This window comes from Nicotiana sylvestris, chromosome 12 (assembly GCF_000393655.2).
Source record: "Nicotiana sylvestris chromosome 12, ASM39365v2, whole genome shotgun sequence".
Taxonomy (NCBI): Eukaryota; Viridiplantae; Streptophyta; class Magnoliopsida; order Solanales; family Solanaceae; genus Nicotiana; species Nicotiana sylvestris.
Genome location: NC_091068.1, coordinates 73,218,551 through 73,243,255, shown reverse-complemented (window position 1 = coordinate 73,243,255; position 24,705 = coordinate 73,218,551). Strand labels below are relative to the sequence as shown.

At 38.7% G+C, this 24,705-nt stretch overlaps 1 protein-coding gene across 2 annotated transcripts; it reads left to right on the top strand.

Annotated features, from left to right (window-relative positions):
* Positions 1-7,518: 7,518 nt before the first annotated feature.
* On the top strand, positions 7,519-23,046 carry LOC104218741 (uncharacterized). 2 transcript variants are annotated; one of them, XM_009769302.2, is made up of 9 exons: positions 7,519-7,734; positions 7,904-7,977; positions 8,506-8,787; positions 9,094-9,154; positions 9,801-9,925; positions 10,174-10,236; positions 10,361-10,485; positions 13,635-13,774; positions 22,702-23,046. In XM_009769302.2, exons 1-8 carry the CDS (start codon positions 7,689-7,691, stop codon positions 13,768-13,770), a joined length of 912 nt encoding a protein of 303 aa, XP_009767604.1. In that variant the 5' UTR covers positions 7,519-7,688; the 3' UTR covers positions 13,771-13,774; positions 22,702-23,046. The 2 variants fall into 2 exon arrangements, with proteins under 2 accessions (XP_009767604.1, XP_070020997.1); XM_070164896.1 differs by lacking the exons at positions 7,519-7,734; positions 7,904-7,977 and adding an exon at positions 8,021-8,106.
* The last annotated feature ends 1,659 nt before the right edge of the window (positions 23,047-24,705 follow it).

The window sequence follows — 24,705 nt, the reverse complement described above, 5'->3', positions numbered from 1 at the left end:
TGGATTCTACACATCAATATTAGGAAGGTGAAGGTAATGGCTTTAGATTTGTAGGAAGTCTCTTCAGGGAAAGTATTTCGACTGTGGTGCTTTTGGGGATATTTGAGAGAGTAGTCAACGGCTTATGAACCGTAGGACGGTGTGGCTTTATGCTTGGGTCTCGTGTGGCGAGTCTGGGTCGAGGATTGTGGTGTTATAGCGAGAAGAAGTATCAAGCCGAAGGTAATCAAAAGGAACTTGGATAGATGGGATAGCGTGGTAGTAGGCCGGATCGGCATGGTAAGGCTATGACTAGTTCTTTGGGTCTTACGAGGTAATGAGTTTCTACAGGTATTTTGCGGTAATTCTCTTGGGTTTTAGTGGCCTACGTAGCTTGGTTGAGTTAGAAGATTCAGTCCTAATGGTTTGGTTTTGTGCAAATGGAATTCAGAGAGTTCTTGATGGTTTCTACCACGGTTAGAGATGTATATTTCCTACGAGCGTGAGGAGCATGGGATGTGTAGTGATTTTCTTCTAGATGGGATCAATGGAAAATTCTTGGCTAGTTGAGTATGTAGTTGCTTGTGGCTCGGAATGGATATGGAGTTCTCATGTTTATCCTAGGATGGTATAGTATATGCGGTATGTTGTGTAGGATTGAGATTTTCATGCGTAAGGTCACGGTTCAGTTTTGAAAGGAAGGTCACAAATTCTTAGGCAGCATGGACAGTTTCAGATGACTAGATAAATGGGATCACTGATTGGTGTGGCTTGATGGGGGTACACATTTTAGAAAGGGCGATGTGTTTGAGTTGAGGATACCATATTAGTATTGCGGCACTCTATTGTTGGATCGACTACTGATAATCGAGTTTGCTTGGTGGCACAGAAGAATTATAAGAGTACCTCTCGTGGGATGATTGGGTATTAGGGGTGTGTTGTATATTCAAATGGTGGAGTTGGGATCGGATGTGGTGATTCACGTGTGGTATGGATTAGGAGGTGGGAGTTCTAAAAAACAGGTTAGGTCGTGGTTGTAGAACGCGTAAATCGGTCTTGTGTGATAACTATTAGGGGTTTGGAGACCCGACTAGATCTTTGTTGCTTATTATGGTGGATTTTGATGTGTTATTGGGTAGAGATTGGTGGTCTTTGTGTTGTGCTATTGTGGACTGTTGCGCTAAGATGGCGACGTTGGCTATACTAGGGATGCCACAGATTGAGTAGTGAGGTTCGACGGATTATGTTCACAGCAAGGTGATTTCATTTTGAATACCCAATGGATGGTTGAGAAGTGTTGTCTTTCTTATTTGGCATTCGTGATGGATATCAGGGCAGAGACTTCTTCTATTGATTCAGTTCCGGTGGTGAGGGATTTTTTGGATGTGTTTCCTGCTGCCGGGCATGTCGCCGGACAGGGTTGTTGATTTCGGTATTAATTTGGTGTCGGGCACCCTTATTGTGTGGCACCGGCTGAGTTAAAGGAATTGAAGGAGCAGCTTCAGGAACTCCTTGATAAGGGGTTCATTGGTAGGCCAATATGGATGTGTGTTCTACATCGAGTCGGCTTGGTTGACTCCGAGATGTATTGTTGAAGGATGTGGTGATTCAATTGTTATTGAGCTTATTAGTGATCTGGGGAGATCTATGAGTTACCTTTCCGTATTGTGAGGCATTGGGATTTGTTGGTTATAGGCACATGTGGTGCGATTTTATTGGGGTCTCTCAGTGGAATTCGAGCGGGAGGAGTATTGGGTATTGCTCGACGGATGGAGTATCGGTTGTGTCCTTTTGGGTTTGTGTAATATTATGTCAATTGCTTCGCAGTGGTTATGATGATTGCTTTGGTTCTAGACATCTAATTGCGCATGGTTGTCGATTTGAGCATAGTGACTTGAGGCGATTCATGTGGATCAGTGTTTGAATAGGATCGTGCATTGCAACGAGGTTATGTGGAGGTAAGATCCTTCGGGTTAGATTTATGTGTTCTAGTTCTACGGGGTGTGATGGGTTCTTAGCAATGTGTTGTGAGGGTACTGGTGAGCTTGCGGTACAGCTCTCTCTCAACTGAGTCATTTTTATGATTTGAGTATGTTTGGATTATCGCTTATTGGTGCGTGGATTGCATGAGTTGTGACTTTATATTATATTGACGTGTCATGTCACCAAAGTAGTTATGTTGGGTTAGACGAGATCATTGGGATCTATAATGAATACAAACGGATTCGGTTCAGTATGTTGGAAGGATAGTGTCGATGTTCGGCTCAGAAATTTGCTATGGCCCTTGCCAAAGGAGAGGGAGCTTCATGAATGGTTGATCTGAGGAATGGTTATGACTTTCTGCGTGTTTCATTCGTCATTGGCAGTATACGGAAGTGTTGGAATAAGGTTTTATTTGATAAGAGGTTTATTATCGATATTAGGTTGTTTGGAGCAACTGCTGTGATTAGAAGTATCGCTACAAGTGTTTGAGTTATGTGGTATATCATGTAATTGCATCTGAGGTTATAGGTACATTTCATCACATCTGATTCAAACTTACTTAGTGTATAGATGGGGGATTATGATCTTAAAGATGATTTCAGAAGTGGAAAATTGGTTCCAAGGTTTATGGGCTAGGATGGATTGTGGAATTTTAGTTGCATTGTGTTATCAGACCTATATGAGATATGGTGACATGGGATCAGCCCCGGGTATGTGCATGGTAAGGTTATACATTGATTTGATGGTTTTCAGAACAATTCTGGGCACGTTCTAGGACGAACGTATGTTTAAGCGGGGGAGGATGTAACGACCAACCGGTCTTTTTGAGCTTTTGCACTTTGCTCACTAGTTCTCGGGCATGACTAGCCCCGTGTGGTGTATTATGACTTAAGTAGATCGTCGATTTTGGTTTTCAGGGTAATCGGAATGAATTTGGAAGAACAGTTCTCAATTCGAAGCTTAAAATTTGAAAGTTTTGACTTGTTAGTATATAATCTCGGATTGGAATTTTTATTATTTGGTTAGCTCCGTTAGGTGATTTAGGAATTAAGAGCGTGATCGGAATGTATTTTGGAGGATCGTAGAAGGTTTAGGCTTGAATTGGCAAAATTGGGATTTTGGCGTTTTTTGGTTGATAGGTGAGATTTTGATATAAGAGTCAGAATGGAATTCCGGAAGTTGGAGTAGGTCCGTTGTGTCATTTGTGATGTGTGTGCAAAATTTGTGTCATTCGGACAAGGTTTGATAGACTTTTTGATCGAAAGCAGATTTGGAAGTTTTTGGAATTCTTTGGCTTGAATCCGATGCAAATTTGGTGTTTTAATATTGTTTTGAGCGTTCTGAAGGTTGGAACAAGTTTGAATGATGTTATGGGATATGTTGGCATGATTGGTTGAGGTCCCGAGGGCCTCGGGTGAGTTTCGGGTGGTTAAATGGATCATTTCATGTTGGAAAAAGTTGTAGAAAAACTACTATTGATGTTGCAGGTTTTTGACCTTCGCGTTCGCGATGGATGTCCCGCGTTCGCAAAGGGTTAGGATGTGAGGCAGTGGAGTTGGCCTTCGCGTTCACGAAGGTGGTCCCGTGTTCGCAAAGGGTTGAGGTCAGTGGTCTTCGCGTTCACGAGGGTTTTGCCGCGTTCGCATAGAGGAAGTGGAATAGATGGGACCCCAAGGCATTTGTTCTACGCGTTCGCGTGGTAGAGGTCGCGTTCGCGAAGAGGTGTGTCAGTTGTGCATCACGTTCGCGTAGAAGGAATTTTGGTCAGTGAAGGTTTGTGCTTCGCGAACGCGAGGGTGCTGCCGCGTTCACGATGAAGAAAATATCTGGGCAGAATGTTTAAGTTCAAAATCGAGGGTTTAAGTCCAATATCACAAAAACCATTAGAGAGCTCGGGAGAAGGTAAAATTTGAGGAGATTTTCAGTGGAGCAATTGAGGTAAGTATCCTTCACTCATATTTGGTTTAATTCCATGATTTAGTTTGAATTTCATCATTTAATTTGAGAAATTAGAGTGGGAACTGGGAAAAATTAGAAGAAAAGTTTGAGAATTCTTTTGGGGATTTGAATGGGAAATTGAGGTCGGATTTTGATGAATTCGATATGGGTAGACTCGTGAGGGGATGGGGATTCTATTGATATAATTTTTACTAGATTCTGAGACGTGGGCCCATGGGCCAAGTTTGAGCAATTTCAGAATTTTTGATGTAAATTGGATATTTTCGAGTGGGCTTTGTTCCCTTAGTATATTTTGATGGTATGAATCTGCTTTTGCTAGATTTGGAGCATTTGGAGGCCGAGTCAAGAGGCAAAGGCATCGCGGGCTAGAGTCTAGACCGGATTGAGGTAAGTAATGATTGTAAATGTTTGTCCTGAGGGTATGAAACCCCAGATTTTACATCGTTGTGCTATTTTGAGGTGACACACACTTTAGATGACGAGCGTGGGGTAGTGCACTGTTGGGGATTGTGACTTAGTCCGTCCCAAATGACTATTTTACTGCGTATTTGATTGAAAACTATTTGCTATCATCATGTTTTGGGCTGAATGCCATATTTGGGCCTTGTGTCAACTGTTTTGGACCTTTAGGGGATTTTTACTACTATTACTCACTGTTTTAACTTATTATTTATACTCAGTCATACTATATTCTATTGTTTTCATAACTCAGCCATGTTTACTCTATTTTAATATCTTAAATGATATTTTGAGCTAAGCATCATATTTTACTGTGCCCGAGTGGCTTTTAGAGATTTCTGACTGAGTAGGGTCGAGGGCCTGTGTTGTGAGGTTATTATGGGATTGGTCTGCGCGCCGCATCGGTATTGTGTTGATTCATGATTTTGAGGCCGAAGGCCTGAGTTGTACGCCACAAGGTGGCTTGATATGAGGCCGAGAGCCTGTTTGATTATGCCACGAGATCCACGAGATGACTTGTTATTGCGCTTGGGCCGTAAGGGGCCCCTTCCGGAGTCTGTACACCCTAGTGAGCGCAGGTACCCTGAGTAAGTGATATATTGATTATGCCACGAGATGACTTGTTATTGCGCTTGGGCCGTAAGGGCCCCCTCCCGAAGTCTGTACACCCCCAGTGAGCTCGGGTACCCAGTGTGAGTGATGTGATGTAGCTCGAAGGGCTATTGTTTGATTCATATTATGTCCCGAGGGGCAGTTCTTGATTCATGTTGTGCTTGAAGGGCTGATTACAAGTGATTGTGAGGTAGCCCGAGGGGCTGGTTTTGTTCATGATTTACCCGAGGGGGCGGTATGTGATACATGTTTTTCCCGAGGGGCTGTTTACGTTTTCTATCAGTTTTACTCATTGTCTTATCACTCGTTTGAAACTATTGAAAGTTGTTTTAAAAGGTTTTCACCGAAACTGAGCATGATTTTTGAAGTAAATGATTTTTGTACTGTGCTGGAAATGTCCTGCTTTTATTGTAGCATTTTGACGTGGTTTACGTGTTTTCTTACTGCTCAGCTTTCATTTACCTTTATTACTTACTGAGTTGTTATACTTACATTACTCCCTACACCTTTTGTGCAGATTCAAGTATTTCTGAACCCAGTAGTGGGTGTTGATTGCTTAGTGACAAAGTCATCGGAGTTAGCAAGGTAGCTGCCTGACATTCGCAACACTACTTTTCTCCCCCTTGTCTTCCTTAGACTGTATTTAGTATATTTTTAGACTCTTGTTGTAGTCAGACCTTAGTAGATGCTCGTGACTTGTGACACCCCGATGTCGAGCTTGTATATTATTTCTGCACTGTTCATTTAGACTTACATTATGAGACATTTGATTAATTAAAGGCTTAAATTGATTAATGGTTAATTCAGGAGTGGTGTCGGCTGACCTAGTTTCACGATAGACGCCATCACGACCGGATCGGTTTTAGGGTCGTGACAGTTAATGAATAAGTTTATAGTAAATGGGTGCCGTCAATGTCAAACCTCTATATAATAATATCATTGGGTCTGATTTTTTTTTGGCTGTTATAAAGAATGATTGTTATACACCTATAATGACATTTGACCTTTAAATAATAGTCGGTTGTCATGAGCAAAAAAGAGGCATATAATCTATTTTTATTTTTTTATTTTTTGATGTTATAAAAATAACAAAATTATTTAAATTTTAAATCTCAGAGATATGCATACTTCACTAACTAAATATAAAAGAAAGTTAATACAATTTCAATAAATGCATAAATGAATGTGTAAAGTTTTAAGCTCTAAGGTACATATTTTAAATATACTTGAAAATTAAATTCATTCTTTCAAGATTGATGAAGAAAATTTATAATTGTAGCTTAGTTTAAAAAAGATTAGAAGGAATCTTTTTGCTTACTCTAAAGAATGGAATTCGTACTCCTTATTCACATTGTTTTCTTTGTGAAAATTATATATAAATAAAAATAGAAGACAATGATATTTTTAGATTGCCATATGTATTCATATGTAATATTTTGTCATAATTATAGTATATTAAAGTATCAATTAAATATTTGGTCAAGATCTCTACATTTATTATTAGTAATCATAGATTCTTCATCCGTCTCAAATTATCTGTCGTGATTTCTAAAAATAGTTATCTCAAAATTATTTATCATTTTAGAAGTTCAAGACAAAATTAATCATTTTTTTCTCATTTTACCCTTAATAATAATTATTTTTGAAGATGGGATAGCACATAGATAGAATCAATATTCAATGAAAATATATTATATCTTAAGACATAAATAAGAGTAAAATAGTCAAAATCTCCTTCTAATTAATGTTTCTTAAGGGTTGTGTAAAAAAAAATATGATAGATAATTTGAGACGAATGGAATATTCTATTTTTAAAGATGGTTAATTATTATATTATAAAAAAAGAACACAAAATTTTCACATAGAGCATATTATTATAAAGTTGGTTATTATTGTTATAGGTAAACGGTTGTTATAGAGAAGTAAAATATAATACAAAAAATTAGTTCGAAATTTTTTAGCTATTACATAGAGGTAGTGTTATATGCAAATGCTTTTACCGAGAGATATGAGTGTATATGTCATAGGGCGACGGTTTCGGCTCGCGAAGAATTTGGACCACACAATTTGGACCAATTTTTGTTTAGCCCCTTTCTTCAACGGTTGAAGAAAAATCCCATAAGTGAGGTATGAGGAGGGTAGTATGTACGCAGACCTTATTCCTATCCCAAATGGGTAGAGACTGTTTCCGAAAGATCCTCGGCTCAAGATAATAAGAAAAACAAGAAAAACAAAAGGGGAGAATATTAGTTTCACCGTAGAGATCATAGGAAAAATAGGAACCTAAAATGCATAAGAAAAATACAAGACAGAAATGATGGCTAGTAAATAGATCTAGCACCGAAAAGAAAAAATATTAAGACACGACAATGCCCCTACTAATTTTCAATTAAAACCTTACCAGACTAGGCTCACAATGGAACAAAGTAACGCAAGAGTCAACTAGCTCCTAGCCTACAACTCTACAACTGTAATACATAGTCGACGTGCACAAATTTCTATCAAGTGTCATCGGCAAAAAGGAGTTTGGGAATTACAGTATTTTCTATAAATAAAAAAAATTGTTGGTCTACATTTAACCATTCTCCTTTCTTCCTCTTTCATCTTCTACTGATAAAATGTAAAACAGAAAAAAACCTTCAAGTGAGGGAAAAATCTTGTTAGAATTCTATAATTCAGCTTTCAAGCAATCATCAATGGGTTCACTTACTATAAACTACTGTTGGACTATTGCCACTGCATGTAAGTTTTCCTCTGTCCATTTCTTGGAATATGGTGAAATCCATGTCCATTAGTAAGAAACAAGAATCTTGGAAGAAAACCAAAAGATGCTAAGCAATTTCTTTATGCGTTTATGTAAAAGGACAATCTTTTATCTGTTTTTAATTGTGCTTTACTCTTATAAATACAGCTGAAATTCTATCTGGTAGGAAGTTTGGTGATTCGAACAGTTCACTCAGGCCCGTGCCCCCTGTATTATGCTGTGTGAGTTCTTAAAACATGTATTTTATGTTCACTTAAATTCAGGTCAATTTCTATTTAGGTATGGTTAGTGAACTTTGCCGAGGGTCTATTGGAAACAGCCTCTCTATCCTCACAGGAGGTAGGGATAAGGTATGCGTACACACTACCCTCCCCAGACCCCACAATGTGGGATAATACTCGGGCTATGTTGCTGTTGTTGTTGTATGGTTAGTGAACTTTATCCACTATAACTATAAAGGCACAAAAGTATTGAAGTCAATAACTTTACCCACTGTAATGACCAAGTCTACCCATTAAGGTGATTTTACTGTTATGGTGGTAACATTCAGTTTACTTTTGTGACAAAAAATAGTTTTATGCCTTTACTTTTAATATTGGAAAAATTTCTGTTACTTTAATATGACAAAAAGTAGTTTTGTGATTTTTTTTACTATTGTAGTGGGTGATGTTCAGTAACCATAGGTGAAATAATCCCTTGAACTCATGTATATCTTGGACTACTGACTATGCTTACTCCTCATAATACAGAGATTTAAAACCAATGTAAGGGCATTTGCAAGTCAGAGGTCTGTTAAGAAATCAAGAAAAAAAGGGAAAACAGAGAAAACTGATACTGCAGTACCCGATAAGTATCTGTTAAGTGATGATGTTAATCCAGATTATGTTGAAGATAGCAAGAAGAACATATCCCTTCTTGACACTTCAGAGGCTGGGACTTCTGTGCCGATGATCCCATCTAGAGGTTCTGTGCTTCAGGCATGCATAATCACTTCTGGATTTATTGGTCTTCTAGGTGTCGTAATTCGAGAGGTACACTTTTTCTCTCAGCTCAAGGATGTTACTTACTGTATGTGTTCATATTTTGAAAACAATATGTTACTGCTTTTTGTATGCACAAGCAGAGTGCTATGCTTACACTTCATGTGATAAGAAATTGAATTGTTAGTACTAGCAAAGTTGTGTTTGATTCTATCATCTAAGTTTCATTCGTATTGTGAAGACTACTAAGCATTATGCTTAGATTGATAATTTCTTTTACTATTTGGTGTTAGTGACACTTAGATTTTTGAAATCCATGAAAGGAAAGTACCTTATTCTGAATTGGTTGAATTGCAGGTTTCTCATGTTGCATCAGGAGGTGGGTTGCCAATTGTTGACTGTTCTGTCAAAATACCATGTAAGTCTGAGAAGCTTTCTTCTCTCTGCAGTAGTTTGTGAGATTTCCGACACCTTATTGAAAGTACTTGTTATATTGATAAACCTCTCAAGAATTTGGTAAAGAAGAAATTGGTCTGAAAATAATATCAATGGCATTAATTTGTCTGTGAATTTTGTGTCCGTAGCTAAGGTGTTGAAATAACCCTATGCAGCGCAATAGTTTTTCCCAAGCTCATTGACCTTGTGCTATTCTCCAGCTACCAACTAGCTTCATGATAATTTTCTCTCATTTATAATGATCTTCGATGTGTGATGTTTCACCTTATATTTTCTCTTGTTTGTATCTACTAAGGATGCCTTCTTAAGCTTTGACTAACTCAGGATGGTTTATTTAAGGTTTTATCTTACATCAACGACTGCAAAGTAATTGTGCTTTGTACTAGTTTTTCCTTGAGTACATTTAGAAACTTGGGATCTATAATTTCCCCCTGATTAACACGCCGATCTTTTTAATTTATCACGAGTGTACTGTAAGTTGAGAGGACACCATGGCCCTGTCATAGGAACTTCTCTCTTTTTAATGCTGAAGTGTCGCAACGTCTTAACTGATGGGTCTCATCAGTTCCAGTTTATATAATTTTCAATGATGATAGCTCTCTCTACAGTGACTTTCCAGATGTGGCATGTTGAGTTGATTACTGGATTGGTAATACTGGTATCCTCTTGTCGGTACTTACTGCTGAAGATTTGGCCGGATTTTGCCGAGTCTAGTGAAGCAGCAAATAGCCAGGTACATATTCTCGCACAAATTAATTCGAGCTTTTGTCTTATTGCCTACTCTCTTTGAAAATATAATGTGTGATTTTTTTTTTCTGTGGGGTGGGGTGGGGGGTTTTCAATACATGCAAATCCAACAGTTTCTGATCAACTTTATTTAATCTTGACTTTCTGCTGCCCTTAGCATAAATGCAAACTTGTGCTATATTCTGTTAAACTTAGCTTTCTTGCTATTCTGAAGAAAAATAAATTCCATTTCAGGTCTTAAGTTCACTTGAACCATTGGATTACATAGTGGTATCACTCCTTCCAGGCATTAGTGAGGTATGCATAGAAAGTCTTTCGTTGTACTTCTCAATTACGTTACTTCTTTAAACTGCTAAATGAGTTCTTCATCTTGAAATTTCAGAACTGATTACAAGCTTGTATGGGTATCTCAATGACACAGGAGCTTCTTTTCCGTGGTGCACTGCTACCACTTTTTGGCATCAATTGGCAGAGTGTCGTGGCAGTTGCTTCCATATTTGGGATATTACACTTGGGCAGTGGTCGAAAATACTCCTTTGCTGTCTGGTATTTTTTTAAAACTTATGCTCCAACTGCGGTATTTTCCGTAGATAATCATATCTAAGCAAATTTCCAGATACAAGTCTATAGTTTCTTTTTCCCTTTTCTATCATGAGGTGTCCTTGTGCTCATGACATGATATTTCACAATATAACTGTCACGACCCCGGTTCGCCCTCCGTGAACCATCGTGACGGCACCTAGTCTCTACGACTATGTAAGCCTAAACTTGCGGAAGATAACCAAACTTGCGGAAGTAAAACAATTTAAAAACAGAAATAAGGCAATAATAGTGTTAAATGTGCCGCTCGGCATACACCATATTTATATAGATCTCAAAACCAATATCTAAATTCAAGACCCGGAAACCCACGAATCACAAGCTAAGAAAAGGAAATACTACATAACTCTAACTCCGGAATTTGTCTAATCAGAACAGAAAGTACAGAAGGGCTAAATACAAAAAGGCAGGAATAGAAAGGGACTCGGTCTGTAGACGCGACAGATGTACCTCGAAGTCTCTAAGTAGTCCCCTCCCTCAAGGATGGTAGGCCTGAGTAGAAGTACCTGGATCTGCACATGAAAAACATGCGCAGAAGAGGCATGAGTACACCACACCGGTACTCAGTAATTGCCAGCCTAACCTCGGTTGGGTAGTGACGAGGAAGGTCAGGGCCCTACTGAGGTTAAATAAAATATAAAGATGACAGGATAAGATAAGCAGTGGAATTGAGAATCTACAGTAAGAATCTATACAAGATAATAAGAGTACAATAACGGAAACAGAGATGAAGGCAAACCACAAGGAAGTACCACTCATAACAAGGATGATAACCGGGGATCTCTTGGTATCCCGAGGATCTCTTGGTATCCTCAATGTATGCTAGGGATCTCTTGGTATCCTCAATGTATGCTAGGGATCTCTTGGTATCCTCAATGTATGCTAGGGATCTCTTGGTATCCCGAGGATCTCTTGGTATCCTCAATATATGCTAGTGATCTCTTGGTATCCCGAGGATCTCTTAGTATCTTCAATATATGCTAGGGATCTCTCGGTATCCCGAGGATCTCTTGGTATCCTCAATGTACGTGCCAGGGATCTCTTGGTATCCTGCACCTCAATTCAGATCATAAATACATACAAGGGATCTCCCGGGATGCCGTCTCGTAGTCCCAAAGTAAATACACACAGCAGCAACACCAGAATACTCAATTAAGCTAAATTTCGTACCAAGTAAACAGTTAATCCTAGCCTAACATGCTTCACATAATGCAATTAAGGCAGTTTAAACAAATAGTCAATTAAGTCAACTAAACATGCTTTTCTAAACTAGCAACAGACTAAATTCACAAGTAGAATAAAACAGGAAAAAGAACTCAATTGAAATACTTAAGGAAAAAAAAACGGATTTTCAACAATTAGCTCAAGTACACGCTCGTCACCTTATGTACAAGGCATTTCAATTATCAAATATATCATATCCTAAGGGGAAGGTCCCCCACACAAGGTTAGACAAACTACTTACCTCGATGCCACGAACACAATTCACGATTCAACTATAGCTTTACCCCTTGATTCCGCCACCAATTCGCTCGTATCTAGTCACAAGTTACTTAATTACATCAATAAATGCTAAATGAATCAATCCCAATGCATGAAAATGAGTTTTCTAAAGTTTTACCCAAAATGTCAAAAATCGCCCCCGGGCCCACATGGTCAAAACCCAAAGTTCGAACCAGAACCCAATTACTTATTCCCCCACGAACCCAAATATATGATTTGTCTTGAAATCGGATCTCAAATCAAGGTCCAAATTCCCAATTTTTAAAAAATCCAGGTTCTACCCAAAACACCCAATTTCCCTCATGAAAATCATTGATTTTTAGTTGAAATCATGTTAAAAGATGTTAATGATCGAAGAAAACTAGTTAAAAACGACTTACAATTGATTTGGAGAAGCAGAAGCCTTTGAAAAATCGTCCTAGGGTGTTTATGTTTTGAGAGGATATGAAAAATGGGTTTAAAATCGGTTAAGTATAAAAGTTGTAGGTCGCATGTATGGGAAATGCGAACAGGGGTTCGCAAACCCCGACCTCTGCTAACTTGGGAATTGCGAAACAGGGTTCGTATTTGCGAACCCTTCAGAAATGCTGAACTTTCGCATTTGCGAAAATAGTGTCGCATTTGCGATACATAGGTCGCATTTGCGATCACTGGCCCATTGGCAAATCTTCGCATTTGCGAGCCAAGGTAGGCCTGGGCTGGTTTCGCATTTGCGATCCAGCCTTCGCATTATGCGAAGCCTGCAGGCTTGGGCACACCAGCTAAAATTCTGCAATTTTTCTAAGTTCCAAATGCTCCCCGTGGCCTATCCAAAACTCACCCGAGCCCTCGGGGCTCCAAACCATATATACACACAACCTCAAAAACATCCCACGAACTTATTCGTGTACTCATATCACCAAAATAACATCAGAAACATCAAATTAAACCTCAATATCAATGAAATTTATCAAAACTTCTTAAACATCAAATTTTGCAATTAAGGTCCGAATCACGTCAAACGAATTCCATTTCTTACCAAACTTCACAGAATCATCTTAAATCATATATAAGACTTGTACCGGGCGCCAGAACCAAAATACGGGCCCGATACCAACATGTTCTTATCAAAATTCATTTCCAAACTTTATAAACAATTTCAGAAAACAATTCTTCAAAAATTCATTTCTCGGACTTGGACCTCGGAATTCGATTCCGGGCATACGCCCAAGTCCCATATATTCCTACGGACCCTCCGGGACCGTCAATTCACGGGTCCGGGTCCGTTTACTCAAAACGTTGACCGAAGTCAAATTAACTCATTTTATAGTCAAAATTTATCATTTTTCACAGATTTTCACATATAGGCTTTCCGGCTGTGCGCCCGGACTGCGCACGCAAATCGAGGTGATGCTAAAAGAGGTTTTTAATGGCCCGGAACGTAGAATTTCATTTTAAAACAAGTGACAATAACTTGTTGTCCTTTTCTTGTCCATTTACTAGAGTCTTATAAAGAAAGACGTAAGGCTCAAGACCAAGTTTATATCCATTGCTTGAATTATGATGCTGAAGAAGGGTGGTGAGACTGAATTTTACAGCTATTCTAATTTCAGGGCCACATTTGTTGGAATTGCGTATGGTTATGCTACAATTTTATCATCAACTCTTCTTGTGCCAATGGCTGCTCATGCCGTAAATAACCTAGTAGGAGGCATCATATGGCGCTACACATCAAATTCGTCAAAATAGATTGGTAATTTCTTTTGCACTACAGTACCACGATATCTTTTGAGTTTTAGAACATTAGCTCTCTCTCTCTCTCTCTCTTGTTTGCACTTCCGCTTCATCTTTAAGCAATATCTAAAAAAGGATTATGAAGGCTATCTGTAGATTTTGATTAAACCCTTGAAAGCTCAACTCAGAATTGGTATGAAAATTAACATTGCATTGATTAAACAACCATATATGGTTCTGATCAATGATTTTCTTGGCTAAAATTCCAAAAGTCTGTCTTGTTCCCTTTTTCATGAATTTACCTTTTTTCCCACTGTGTTTTTGGATATTAGCAATTGTCTAAAGTGGAAATGCTATTAGTATATGTTTTAATTGATCTTATTACCATGTTTCTTATGGGATTTTACTGGGTTGTTGTTGTTGTTATTATTATTACCATGTTAATATGATTAAAGAATTGCTTAATTCGTTAAAACTTTAATTCCTGGTATGAATTCCATCCAAGAAAAGAAAGATGATGTATAATTAAGGAAATTTTATTTGGTCATACTTGCTCGGTTTGCTGCATTTACTAACTTGACTTGGGTGCTTTCTTCTGCTAGTTTTGCAAGCACCAGCATTTTTTATGTATAGAACTGTCTGGTCATATTAAAACAGAACATCTCCAACACTATAAGCTGCAAGTTCCTGGTTTTGCTTCTTTAGATTTGTGAAACCATGATAAAGTTTCTCACAATCGCCTTGGTTCTTGTTCTGTTAGCCTCCATAACTCGTGTGGAGCTGGAGCAAATGGCCAACAACTGCTTATTGTCAGCCGTCTGCAACATGGACGAGCACTAGATGTTATTGTTCACCGTACTACTAACTGTCTACATTTCTCCCATTCTCTTTTAACTTTGCAGCCAGCAGATGTTTTACTATTAGCCGTCAAATAACATGTGTTTTTATCCGCCTTTTCTCATGACAAATATGTTATTTGTGACATGAATTATTTCTTTGCATTTTTAGGATACCCATAATCTATATGGAAAACCCATTGTCCTAACAGATTTGGGAAGGAAAACCTATTGTCCTTGTCAAATTGGGAAACCTTTCTCTAATAGGTTTGAGACTATTTGTGATCTATATATATGGGTTGTAGTTAGGGATTCTATAGATTGTATTGTGCTTTTCTTTTCATTCATAGTGAAAAACTCTCTCTACTTCTGGCTCGAGGATTAGGCTTAGGCGAACCTCGTTAAATCCTTATGTTAATTTTTTCTTCTCTATTTGCTTTGTGTGTGATTGTGTTCTAGTTAACACACGATCTTCTACAACAATTGGTATCAGAGCAAGGTTTGGATTTCTACATATAATCTAGAGTTAAGATGTCTTCATCATCTTCAACAAAATATGAAATAGAGAAATTTGACGGGAGTTCTAGTTTCAGTCAAGATTAGGATGAAATCGTCCCTGATGTTACAAGGGTTATGGAAGACAATTGATGAGGATTTTCCTAAAGAGATGAAAGAGACAGAGAAGGCAGACCTAAAGGAGAGGGCTTTGAGTGCGATCATCATGAGTGTTACAGATAGCATTCTTCGGGAAATTGTTGAAGAAACTTCTGCGGCAACGACTTGGAAGAAGTTGGAAGATCTCTATTCTAAGAAATCATTGACAAACCGGCTTTACATGAAAAGAGGTTATACAATCTCCGTATGAACGAAGGTACACCTATTAAAACTCACCTTGATGAGTTTAATTCAATTATAATAGACTTGAAGAACGTGGATATCAAAATTAAGAGTGAGGATTATGCCCTAATTGTGTTATGTTCTTTACCACCGTCTTATGATTCTTTTTGCCGATACGCTGCTATATGGGAAAGACAACATTTCTCTGGAAGATGTTAGTAATGCACTAAAATCTAAAGAGTTAAAAAAAAGCTTTCCAGACAGCAGAATTGAGAGGTAGGGGTGGGCGTCGATCGGTTCGGTCGGTTAGTATGAAAGTACGGTTCGGTTTATCGATTTTCGGTTTTGTAATATTAATAACCAAACCATACCAAAGTATTTACGGTTCGGTGCGGTTTTTCCAAGGTTCAGTTCGGTTATTTCCGGTTATTAACGATGCAAGATTTTTATGTGTTGACTCATAGACTGCTCGCTTTTCTGTTACATTGTAACATTGGAAATCTTGCATACTCTATGCCTCAGCAGGCATCGACTAACATTGGGTACATTATATCCGATGTAGACTACGGATCTTTACAATCTACAATTGTGGTAATTAGAGTTTAGGTTCAGTGAAGTGATGATGTATTGACAAAATTTTTGTGTAGTACAATTGCACGTAAAAGCAGCAGAAAAGAGAGTCACAAAAATGGGGAGGCAAAGAATGAAGAATTCCCCCCGACAAACCAATGCCTAACTAATAACTATCCCTTTGGCTGTATTGCATGCTGCAAACTTCGGTTTTTCGGTTTAACCGAAAACCGAAACACCAAAATCGTTAACCGCACAGAATACCGAAATTTAATAATTTATAAAAATAACACCGACCAAATAACTAATTAAATCGACACCAGAAAATCGAAATTTACGGTTTGGCTGGTTTTTCGATTTGGCCGGTATTATGCCCACCCCTATTGAGAGGGTCTTGTGAGTAAATGAAGAACATAACAAAAGGACTTTAACAGGAAAAAGTCAACCGCTAAATCGAAGTCTAGAGCAAATAAGCATAACTGTTATGAGTGCGGGGAGCGAGGTCACTACAAAAGAATTGTCCCCAACTGAAAGAGAAAAGAGGGAAGCAGAAAATAGATAACTCAATAAATATTGTTGACACTGGCAATAATTCTGATGATAGTGACTATGTTGGGGAAGTATGTGCGGTGAGTTCTAGTCATGGGCAGAATTCCTGGGTTCTTGATTCTGGTGCTACTTTTCGCATGTGTCCACACAAGAATTGGTTTGCAGCTTACAACCAGATGAGTGTGATTGTCTACATGGGAGATGATAATCCATTACTAGTAGAGGGGATTGATAACATCAGATTGAGAATGTTCGATGGAATTATCAGAAACATAGAGTGTTGACATGTTCCTTGGATAAAGAGAAATTTGATTTCCCTTTCTGTCACAACCCATTTACCCTATAGGTCGTGATGGCGCCCAACGTCGCCGCTAGGCAAGCCAACGGTGAACTAACCATGTATCCATTCTTTTTAACATTTTAGAAATAGTTAATTTTTAATTCTTAAATAAGTAAGATGTGAGAAATCTAATGAAATAAAGTGTAAAAATTATAAGAACAAGTGTGGTGAAATAAATACTCAAAATCATCAAGTGTCTATTAGCATAATTCCGAGACCTGGTGTCACAAGTGTATGAACTACTAGTAGAATATACAAAACACTAAACTACTGTCTGAAATAAAGTAGACAGAAAGTAAATACAAAAGAGAGACTTCGAGTGCTGCAGAACGAACTCGGAAGGTAGCTCACCACTAAGTCTCGGAGTATCAGGAGTGTGCGCCGGGATGACTACCAGATGCACCTGCCTCAGATCCTGCACGGTTAGTGCAGAAGTGTAGCGTGAGTACATAAACAACATGTACCCAATAAGTATCCGGTCTAACCTCGAAAAAGTAGTGACGAGATGTCGACATCGACACTTACTATGGGCCAATAATAAAATGCACGAATTATAAACAGGTATGAAACATGCTAAACTAGTATGTTTGTTTTCTTTTAATTATTTATAAAAATTGGCCTTTGCACTTGCCTAGTGGATTGCCAAAAAAAAAGGTATGAAACATGGAAATAATAAGGATAATAACACAATAACACGCAGTGAATAAATGGTTCCTTAAATGATAATAAATTCCAAGAGTTTCTCTAGCCAACACCTATTAATCCCAATTCATTTTTCTGTCATTAAATAAATTATAACCTCTCAAGCCATAAGATAATGTCAACTATAATTAGGCTCCGAGTATTATCACGCACGATTTATGCCGAGGTCGTACGGCCCGATCCAAAATATATACTGTGTGCACTGTCGAGGGTCGAATCGGCACGAATCATAGATGCATCTATTAAGCTACCGAGGCAAACAGCCCACTCCCATGAGAGTAGAGAAGTTTACCTCGCTCGCGGAAGTACTTGCGACGCGAGTGAACATGGATTTCTCAGATTTATTATATATTTCTCAATCCTTCCCAAAAGTAAGAAATCTAAATTGACAAATTTCAACCGTACAATCCCTAATCTCAGCTTTATTTAGGACAGTTAATATGCATAATAAACATAACAGTACAATTAAAGCACGATGTAAAGCTAAGACTACTCGGACAACTCATGAAATATAGCTACGCACGAACTCTCGTTACCTAGTGCGTACGTAGCTCCCCACACAAGTAATTCACAACAACAATACACCTAAGAGGAGGAGTTTCCTCTTACAAGATTAGGCCAGTGTTGTAAATAGTGAGCGCTACGTCGCTAATAGCGTGTAGCGGCGTGAGGCTAGGCAGCTGCGCCTTTTATGGTCTGTTACGTTGCAAATCAGAAAAGCGAGCACCTCTGCCTGTGTAGCAAGAGGCGTTGCGAGGCGTCGCTATTTAAAAATAACGGAAGAAAAGGCAGCGAGTTATATAAAACACACAATTAGGGCTTGGGTTTCACTTTTCTCCTTCAGCGATGAGCAGCGACCACTTCTTCTCCTTCAGAGACAAAATTAGGGCTTGGGCTTCATTTTCTTCTTCCATCATCAGCCATCAGCAGGTATGTTACTTTCTTTTCTTTTCTTCTTCTTCTTCTCATTTGTTCTTCTCCTTTCTTCTCCTTCTATTTCAGCTCTGGTCGACTTCACATCTTCACCGTTGCTGTCTTCTTCTTTTTTCTTTTTCTTCTTCTTTCTTCTTTCTTCAGTGATAAGCTCTTTCTTCTTCTTGTCTTTTTTTTGCTCTGTTTTTCTTCTTCATTTCTTCTTTCTTTGCTCTATTTTTCTTCTTCTTTCTTTGCTTTGTTTTTCTTCTTTCTTTCGTTGCTTTGTTTCTTGACCAGAGCTTTATTTTTTTTTCGGTTCTGTTTTTCGAGATTCGACCAAAGGCAGAGCAGAGGGCCAGAGGCAGTAGCCCTTTTTTTGTTTGCTCTGATTTGTTGCTTTGTTTTTTCAATTATAGTCTTATAGAGTAGAATTAATTGCATATTGACTTGATAATTTTTTTCTATAAAATAACATTGAAATGACGTCATCCGATAGTAATAAACAAAATGATATAGCTTGGAATTATGGAATTACCTCGTTCTCTAGCTCACTTCCGGTCCACAAATACGCTTTAAATCCTCAAGTCGGTGTCAAACAACATGAAACTAGCCAAATATTATTTAAATAAGTCAATATATACTCAAAAGTTCATAATTTAACTATTAGGGCAATTATCCACCCCTAATTGGAAGATTCCTAAAATTCACCCCTGGGCCTACGTGCCCGGATTCCAGAAATTTTCGAAGATAAGTGTTACCCATAACCTCACGAACTCAAATATATAGTTTTCACCCAATTCCATAATTTTTTTCGTGGTTAAATTCCATTTTTATCAAAACTTAGGTTTTTCAACTAAACCCATAATTTTCACAATTTTACATGTTAAAATATACTCATAATCTATGTATTTAACTTACATTGGATATAGATTACTTACCTTCAATATCTAGGTGAAAACCCCTCTTTAAGAAGCTCCAAATCGCCCAAGAAGTGAAATAAATGAACCAAAAGTGGCCTAAGTCCCGTCTTAAATGAACCTCACTGCCCAGCGATTTCCGCTTCTGCGGAACATTGGCCGCTTCTGCGGAAAATGCATCGTAGATGCGGCTCTCCGCCAGTTGGCCACCTCCGCATCTGCGGACAATGGCTCGTTTATGCGAGCCCGCTTCTGCGCTTGCCCTGCTTCGCACCTATGCTTTCGCAGGTGCGGTCCCTGCCTCGCTTCTGCGATCCCGGGGCAGCCCACGCCATGCTGCTTCTGCGGTCAAAAGCTCGCACCTGTGGTCAAAATGCCGCAGGTGCGGATGCACCAGAACTGGTCCACCAGCAGTTTTGGGACATAGCTCGGGGCGGTCCGGAACGCACCCGAGCCCCCCGGGACCCCGTCCAACCATACCAGCAAGTCCATAAATATAATAAGGACCTTCTCGAACTATCGAAACGCATAAAACAACTTCGAAACTAGGAATTACACCCCAAAACCAAATTGAATCAAATTATGAATTTCAAGTTTTCAACTTGCTCCAAATGCGCCGAATCATACGTAGACATCTCGGAATGACACCAAATTTGGCATGCAAGTCACAAATCACCATACGGAACTATCCCCAGGCTCGGAATCCCAAACAGACCTTGATAACTCCAAACCAATTTTGAAAAACTTTAAAACCTTCAATGCGCCAACTTTTAACTTTATGCGCCGAAACGCTCCCAGGTCATCCAAAACCCGATCCGAACATACTCTCAAGCCCAAAATCATCATACGAACCTATTGGGACCGTCAAATCCCGGTTCCGAGGTCGTTTACTAGAAATGTTGACCCAAGTCAAACTTAACTCTTTAAAGCCAATATTAAAGAACTAAGTGTTCCGATTCCAACTCGAACCCTTTCAAATCCCGAATAACCATCCCCGCAAGTTATAAAACAGTAAAGTACATACGAGGAGTCTTATTTAGGGGAACGAGGATCTAGAAAGCAAAACTTCCAGTCGGGTCGTTACACTTTCGACTTTGGATGATCAAGGGTATAAATTTCACTCCGAGAATGGGATACTTAAAGTGTGTAAAGGCTCCAAGGTACTCATGAAGGATAAACTGCATTCTAAATTGTATCATATTCAGGCCAGTTTAGTTGAAAGGGAAGTTGTTGTAGCTTCTAGAAAAGTTGATCTGAATTAGTCTCAGTTGTGACACTTACCACTTGGTCATATGAGTGACAAGAGATTGCCTTTGTTGAGCAAGCAGAATTCATTGGATGGGTACAAAAATCAAGTTTTGAAATTTTTTGAGCATAGTGTGTTTGGTAAATAGACAACGGTCAGAGACAAGTTAGATTATATACATTCAGACTTATGGGGTCCAAACAGAGTTCCCTCCAAAAGTGGTGCCAGGTATTTTATGACTTTGATTGATGTACTCAAGGATGGCGTGAGTGTATTTTTTAAGCGTCTTCGGACTAACAACGGGTTGGAATTTTTTAATTCTGAGTTCAATAATTTCTACAGCAGAGATGGCATAGTAAGACACCACACTTGTATCGGATCACCACAACAGAATGGTGTTGCTGAACGTATGGACAGAACACTTTGTGATAGGGCAAGAAACATGCTTTGACACTCATGTGTTAACAAGAATTTTTGGACTGAAGCAATCAACACAACTTGTTATTTGGTCAACAGATTTCCATCCACAGCTATTGAGTTCAAAACTCCTTTTAAGGTATGGTCCGGTTCGCCTGCTGATATTCAAATTTACGGACATTTGGTTGTCTTGCTTATGCTTATGTGAGGGATGGAAAACTTGAGCCGAGGGCAAAGAAATGCATATTTCTAGGGTATACAACTGGAGTGAAAGGTTATAGTAGGGATGTAACATTCAATGAATCTGCCTCACTGGACAGTCAGAGGGAGAAGGCAATAGCAGAAATAGATCGTGGTGTCAGTGACCGTATAGAGTTAGAAATTGAATCTAAACTAGCTCAACCCAGTAGTTCTAAAGTAGAGGAAGTGGAGGAGGTCCAAAATATTTTGAAGATGATAATATTAATGCGCCAGTGCAACATCAACCATATAGCATTGCAACAAGCAGAGAGAGGAAAGTGATAAACCGACCGCAAAGGCTTGTAAACGTAGTTGATGGGAATCTTCTTAGATATACGAATTCTGTGGGATTTGCTTTGGCAGTTGCAGAGAGTAAGAGACCATTGATGCGTGTGAGTGTTGTAGCTATCCAGAAGCTATTCCTTGTAGAGAACCAAATCAACGAATTAGTGGTATGGTTGAACAGATTGAGTCTCTTAACAAGTTTAGGCATTTCTTAGACTTGGTTGGGGTGTGCGGAAATGGGTAGAGCCCTTGTGAGGGCTAAAAGCAGGGCAGAGAGACATTGTTTTTGTTGATGAAGAGAATTCAAGCCAAGGGGAAGATTTGTTATTTGTGGCTTGCATTATTTTCTTGTATTTTTAGGAAACCCATAATCCCGATAGGTTTGAAAAAACCCATTGTCTTAATAGATTTAAGAAAGGAAAACCTATTGTCCTTGTCAAACTGGGAAACCTTTCTCTAATAAGTTTGAGACCATTTGGGATCTATATATAGGGGTTGTAGTTGGTGATTCTATAGATTGTATTGTGCTTTTATTCTCATTCATAGTAGAAAACTCTCTATGCTTCTGCACCGAGGATTAAGCTTAGCTGAACCTCGTTAAATTCTTGTGTTTGCTTTTCTTCTCTATTTGCTGTGTGTGATTGTGTGCTAGTTATCCCACGATCTTCCACAATAAAATATAACTATACAAAGGAACTCATGTTGCGCTGGTTTTGTGATTGTGTTATGTGGAATTTAAAATACACTGACAGTATAAAAGATTAGAAACAATCTCTCTACCTCAGAAACAGCCTCTCTACCCCACAGGGTAGGGGTAAAGTCTGCATACACATTACCTTCCCCAGATCCTGCTTGTGAGATTATATTAGGTTGTTGTTGTACTGACAGCGTAAAAGAGATTCGAGGTAACTGCCCATAAAGTGGATTTAGTAACCTCAAAAATAAGGTACGGAGTTAAAATACACTAGTACTAGTGCAAAATTTCTTTGCAGAAAAGTTCAATCCATATTATATATATGTTAAAAGCTTTGCATACATTGTCATTGTTGCTTCTAAATTTTGACGTTTGATGAATGAATCTGTATTTTGCAGCTTGCACGAGCAAATGCAAGAAAGCCTCCTGTGACTGCAACATACGGGGGATTCCTCCAGTCTGCACCAAGTGCTGACTGATGGTTTCACAGGTTAAAAGGAGTCATTTGAGAATTCTTCTGATAAACCCCTTTTTACTCTTTATCATGGGATGTGTAAAAGATCTGTCAAAGATCTTTGCTTCTTTTTAAGTAATATATGTGTGATTTCTGAGTTATTGTTGGTGAAGAACATTACAGATTATTATTGAGAACAAAAAATAATCTGCAGTATTCTGAGCTCCAATCTGGCAAACTGCAGTATTATGAGCTCCAATCTGGCAAACTGCAATATTATGAGCTCCAATCTGGTACTAGCCTTTTCAATTATGCAACTATTTTCCATTAGCATTATCAGGTAATTTTAATTTAGATCCCCCCGGGTTTGGGGAGGTGGCACTTAGCTCCTTGTGGTTTGAATATGGCAGATTAGCCCCTTACTGTAAATCGAAGAGTATAGTTACAAAAATTGGACAAAAGCTAGGAGCCATCTAATTGACTATAAGCATAAAAGCATGAAAGACGTACTAACTTCCATTTGCATCTTCTTTCCTTATGAAATTATGTTTCCTATCAGTTTAGACAGAGATGAGATGAGCAATCAAGAAAATTCAGAGGAATGCACATTCCTTCACATGCTGTAAGCCTGTAACTAGTACAAGGCACCCACAGTGTGCTTGTTTGTTAGCTTTTTGACCATTCTTCCAGTTGGCATGGAAATGAAATGGAACACTAATTTTAGTTATTAATTTGGGAACTAAAAAAGAGGACAAGAGAACTACTGTATTTTGGCGGGGAACCAATTAGTGAGGCTTGTTTTTTTTTTTCAAGAACTGTGAAGTCTAGACACAGGAGGGAAAACTGAAGAGTTCATCCAACTAGCAGAAACTGAAACTTTTAAGTTGAGTAAGTTTCACAGGTAAACATTCGTATGTCTTTTTTTTATTCATTGGAATGAAAAGCAGTGACATTAAGCGCCCCCAGATATTAAAATTAACATTGCATTGATAAAATGGCCATACTGGTTTTGACTGATGATTTTCTTTGCTACAAACTCCAAGAGTCTGACTTGTTCTCCTTTTCATTAGTTTACTTTTTAATTCTCTTTTCTCTGGATATAAGCAATTGTCTGAAGTGGAGTGTAACGACCCGACCGGACGTTTCGAACATTGCCATTTCGTTCGGTGTTTTGAGGTCTCGAATAACTTCATTTGATGTATTACGACTTGCGTGCATGGTTGGTTTGGTTTCGGGAAGATTTCGGAGTAATTCGGAACACATTAGTTCCTAGTTTAGAAGCTTAAATTACAAGTGTTGACCAGTTTAACTTTTATGTATTTGACCTTGGATCAGAGTTTTAAAGGTTCTGTTAGGTCCAGATGGTGATTTTGGACTTAGGCATATGGCCGGATTTGGACTCGAAGGTTCCTAGATTGATTTGGCTCTAATTGGCGAATGGTGGAAGTTTGAAGGTTTAGAAGATCATAGGTTTGACCCATAGTTTAGAAGTTTAAGTTACAAGTTATGACTTGTGTGTAAATTTGAGGTCATTCCGAGTTGTTTAAGCATGTTCGGAGTAAGTTTGGAATTCGGAAATTTGGATTAGTTCATTAAGCTTGAGTTGCCGCGAGATTCGTAGTTTTGATGTTATTTGGTGTGGTTTGAGGCCTCAAGTAGGTCCATATTATGTTTTAGGATTGGTTGGTGTGTTTGGACGGGGTCCCGAGAGCCTGGGGTGTGTCTCGGATGAGTTTTAGACCGTTTCTCTCATGTTTAGAGTTGCAGATTTTCTAATGTTCTGGTGTCCATCACGACTAAGGAGGCATCGCGATCCCGAAGTCTGTTTTGGTGGCAGGTTATGTTTGCTCCATGCGTTCGTTGTGCGCGTGTGTGTCGCGTTCGTGGAGCATGGGGGCAGTGACCTTCACATTCTGGACGTCGCGTTCGCATAGAAGGGAAGGCCGGA

Excerpts from the sequence above, each read along its gene's own strand:
- LOC104218741 (XM_009769302.2), top strand. The coding sequence starts at position 7,689 with ATGGGTTCACTTACTATAAACTACTGTTGGACTATTGCCACTGCAT. Across the intron at positions 10,237-10,360 it reads TCCTTCCAGGCATTAGTGAG|GAGCTTCTTTTCCGTGGTGC; the intron begins GTATGCATAGAA and ends TCAATGACACAG. Across the intron at positions 10,486-13,634 it reads AAATACTCCTTTGCTGTCTG|GGCCACATTTGTTGGAATTG; the intron begins GTATTTTTTTAA and ends TTCTAATTTCAG.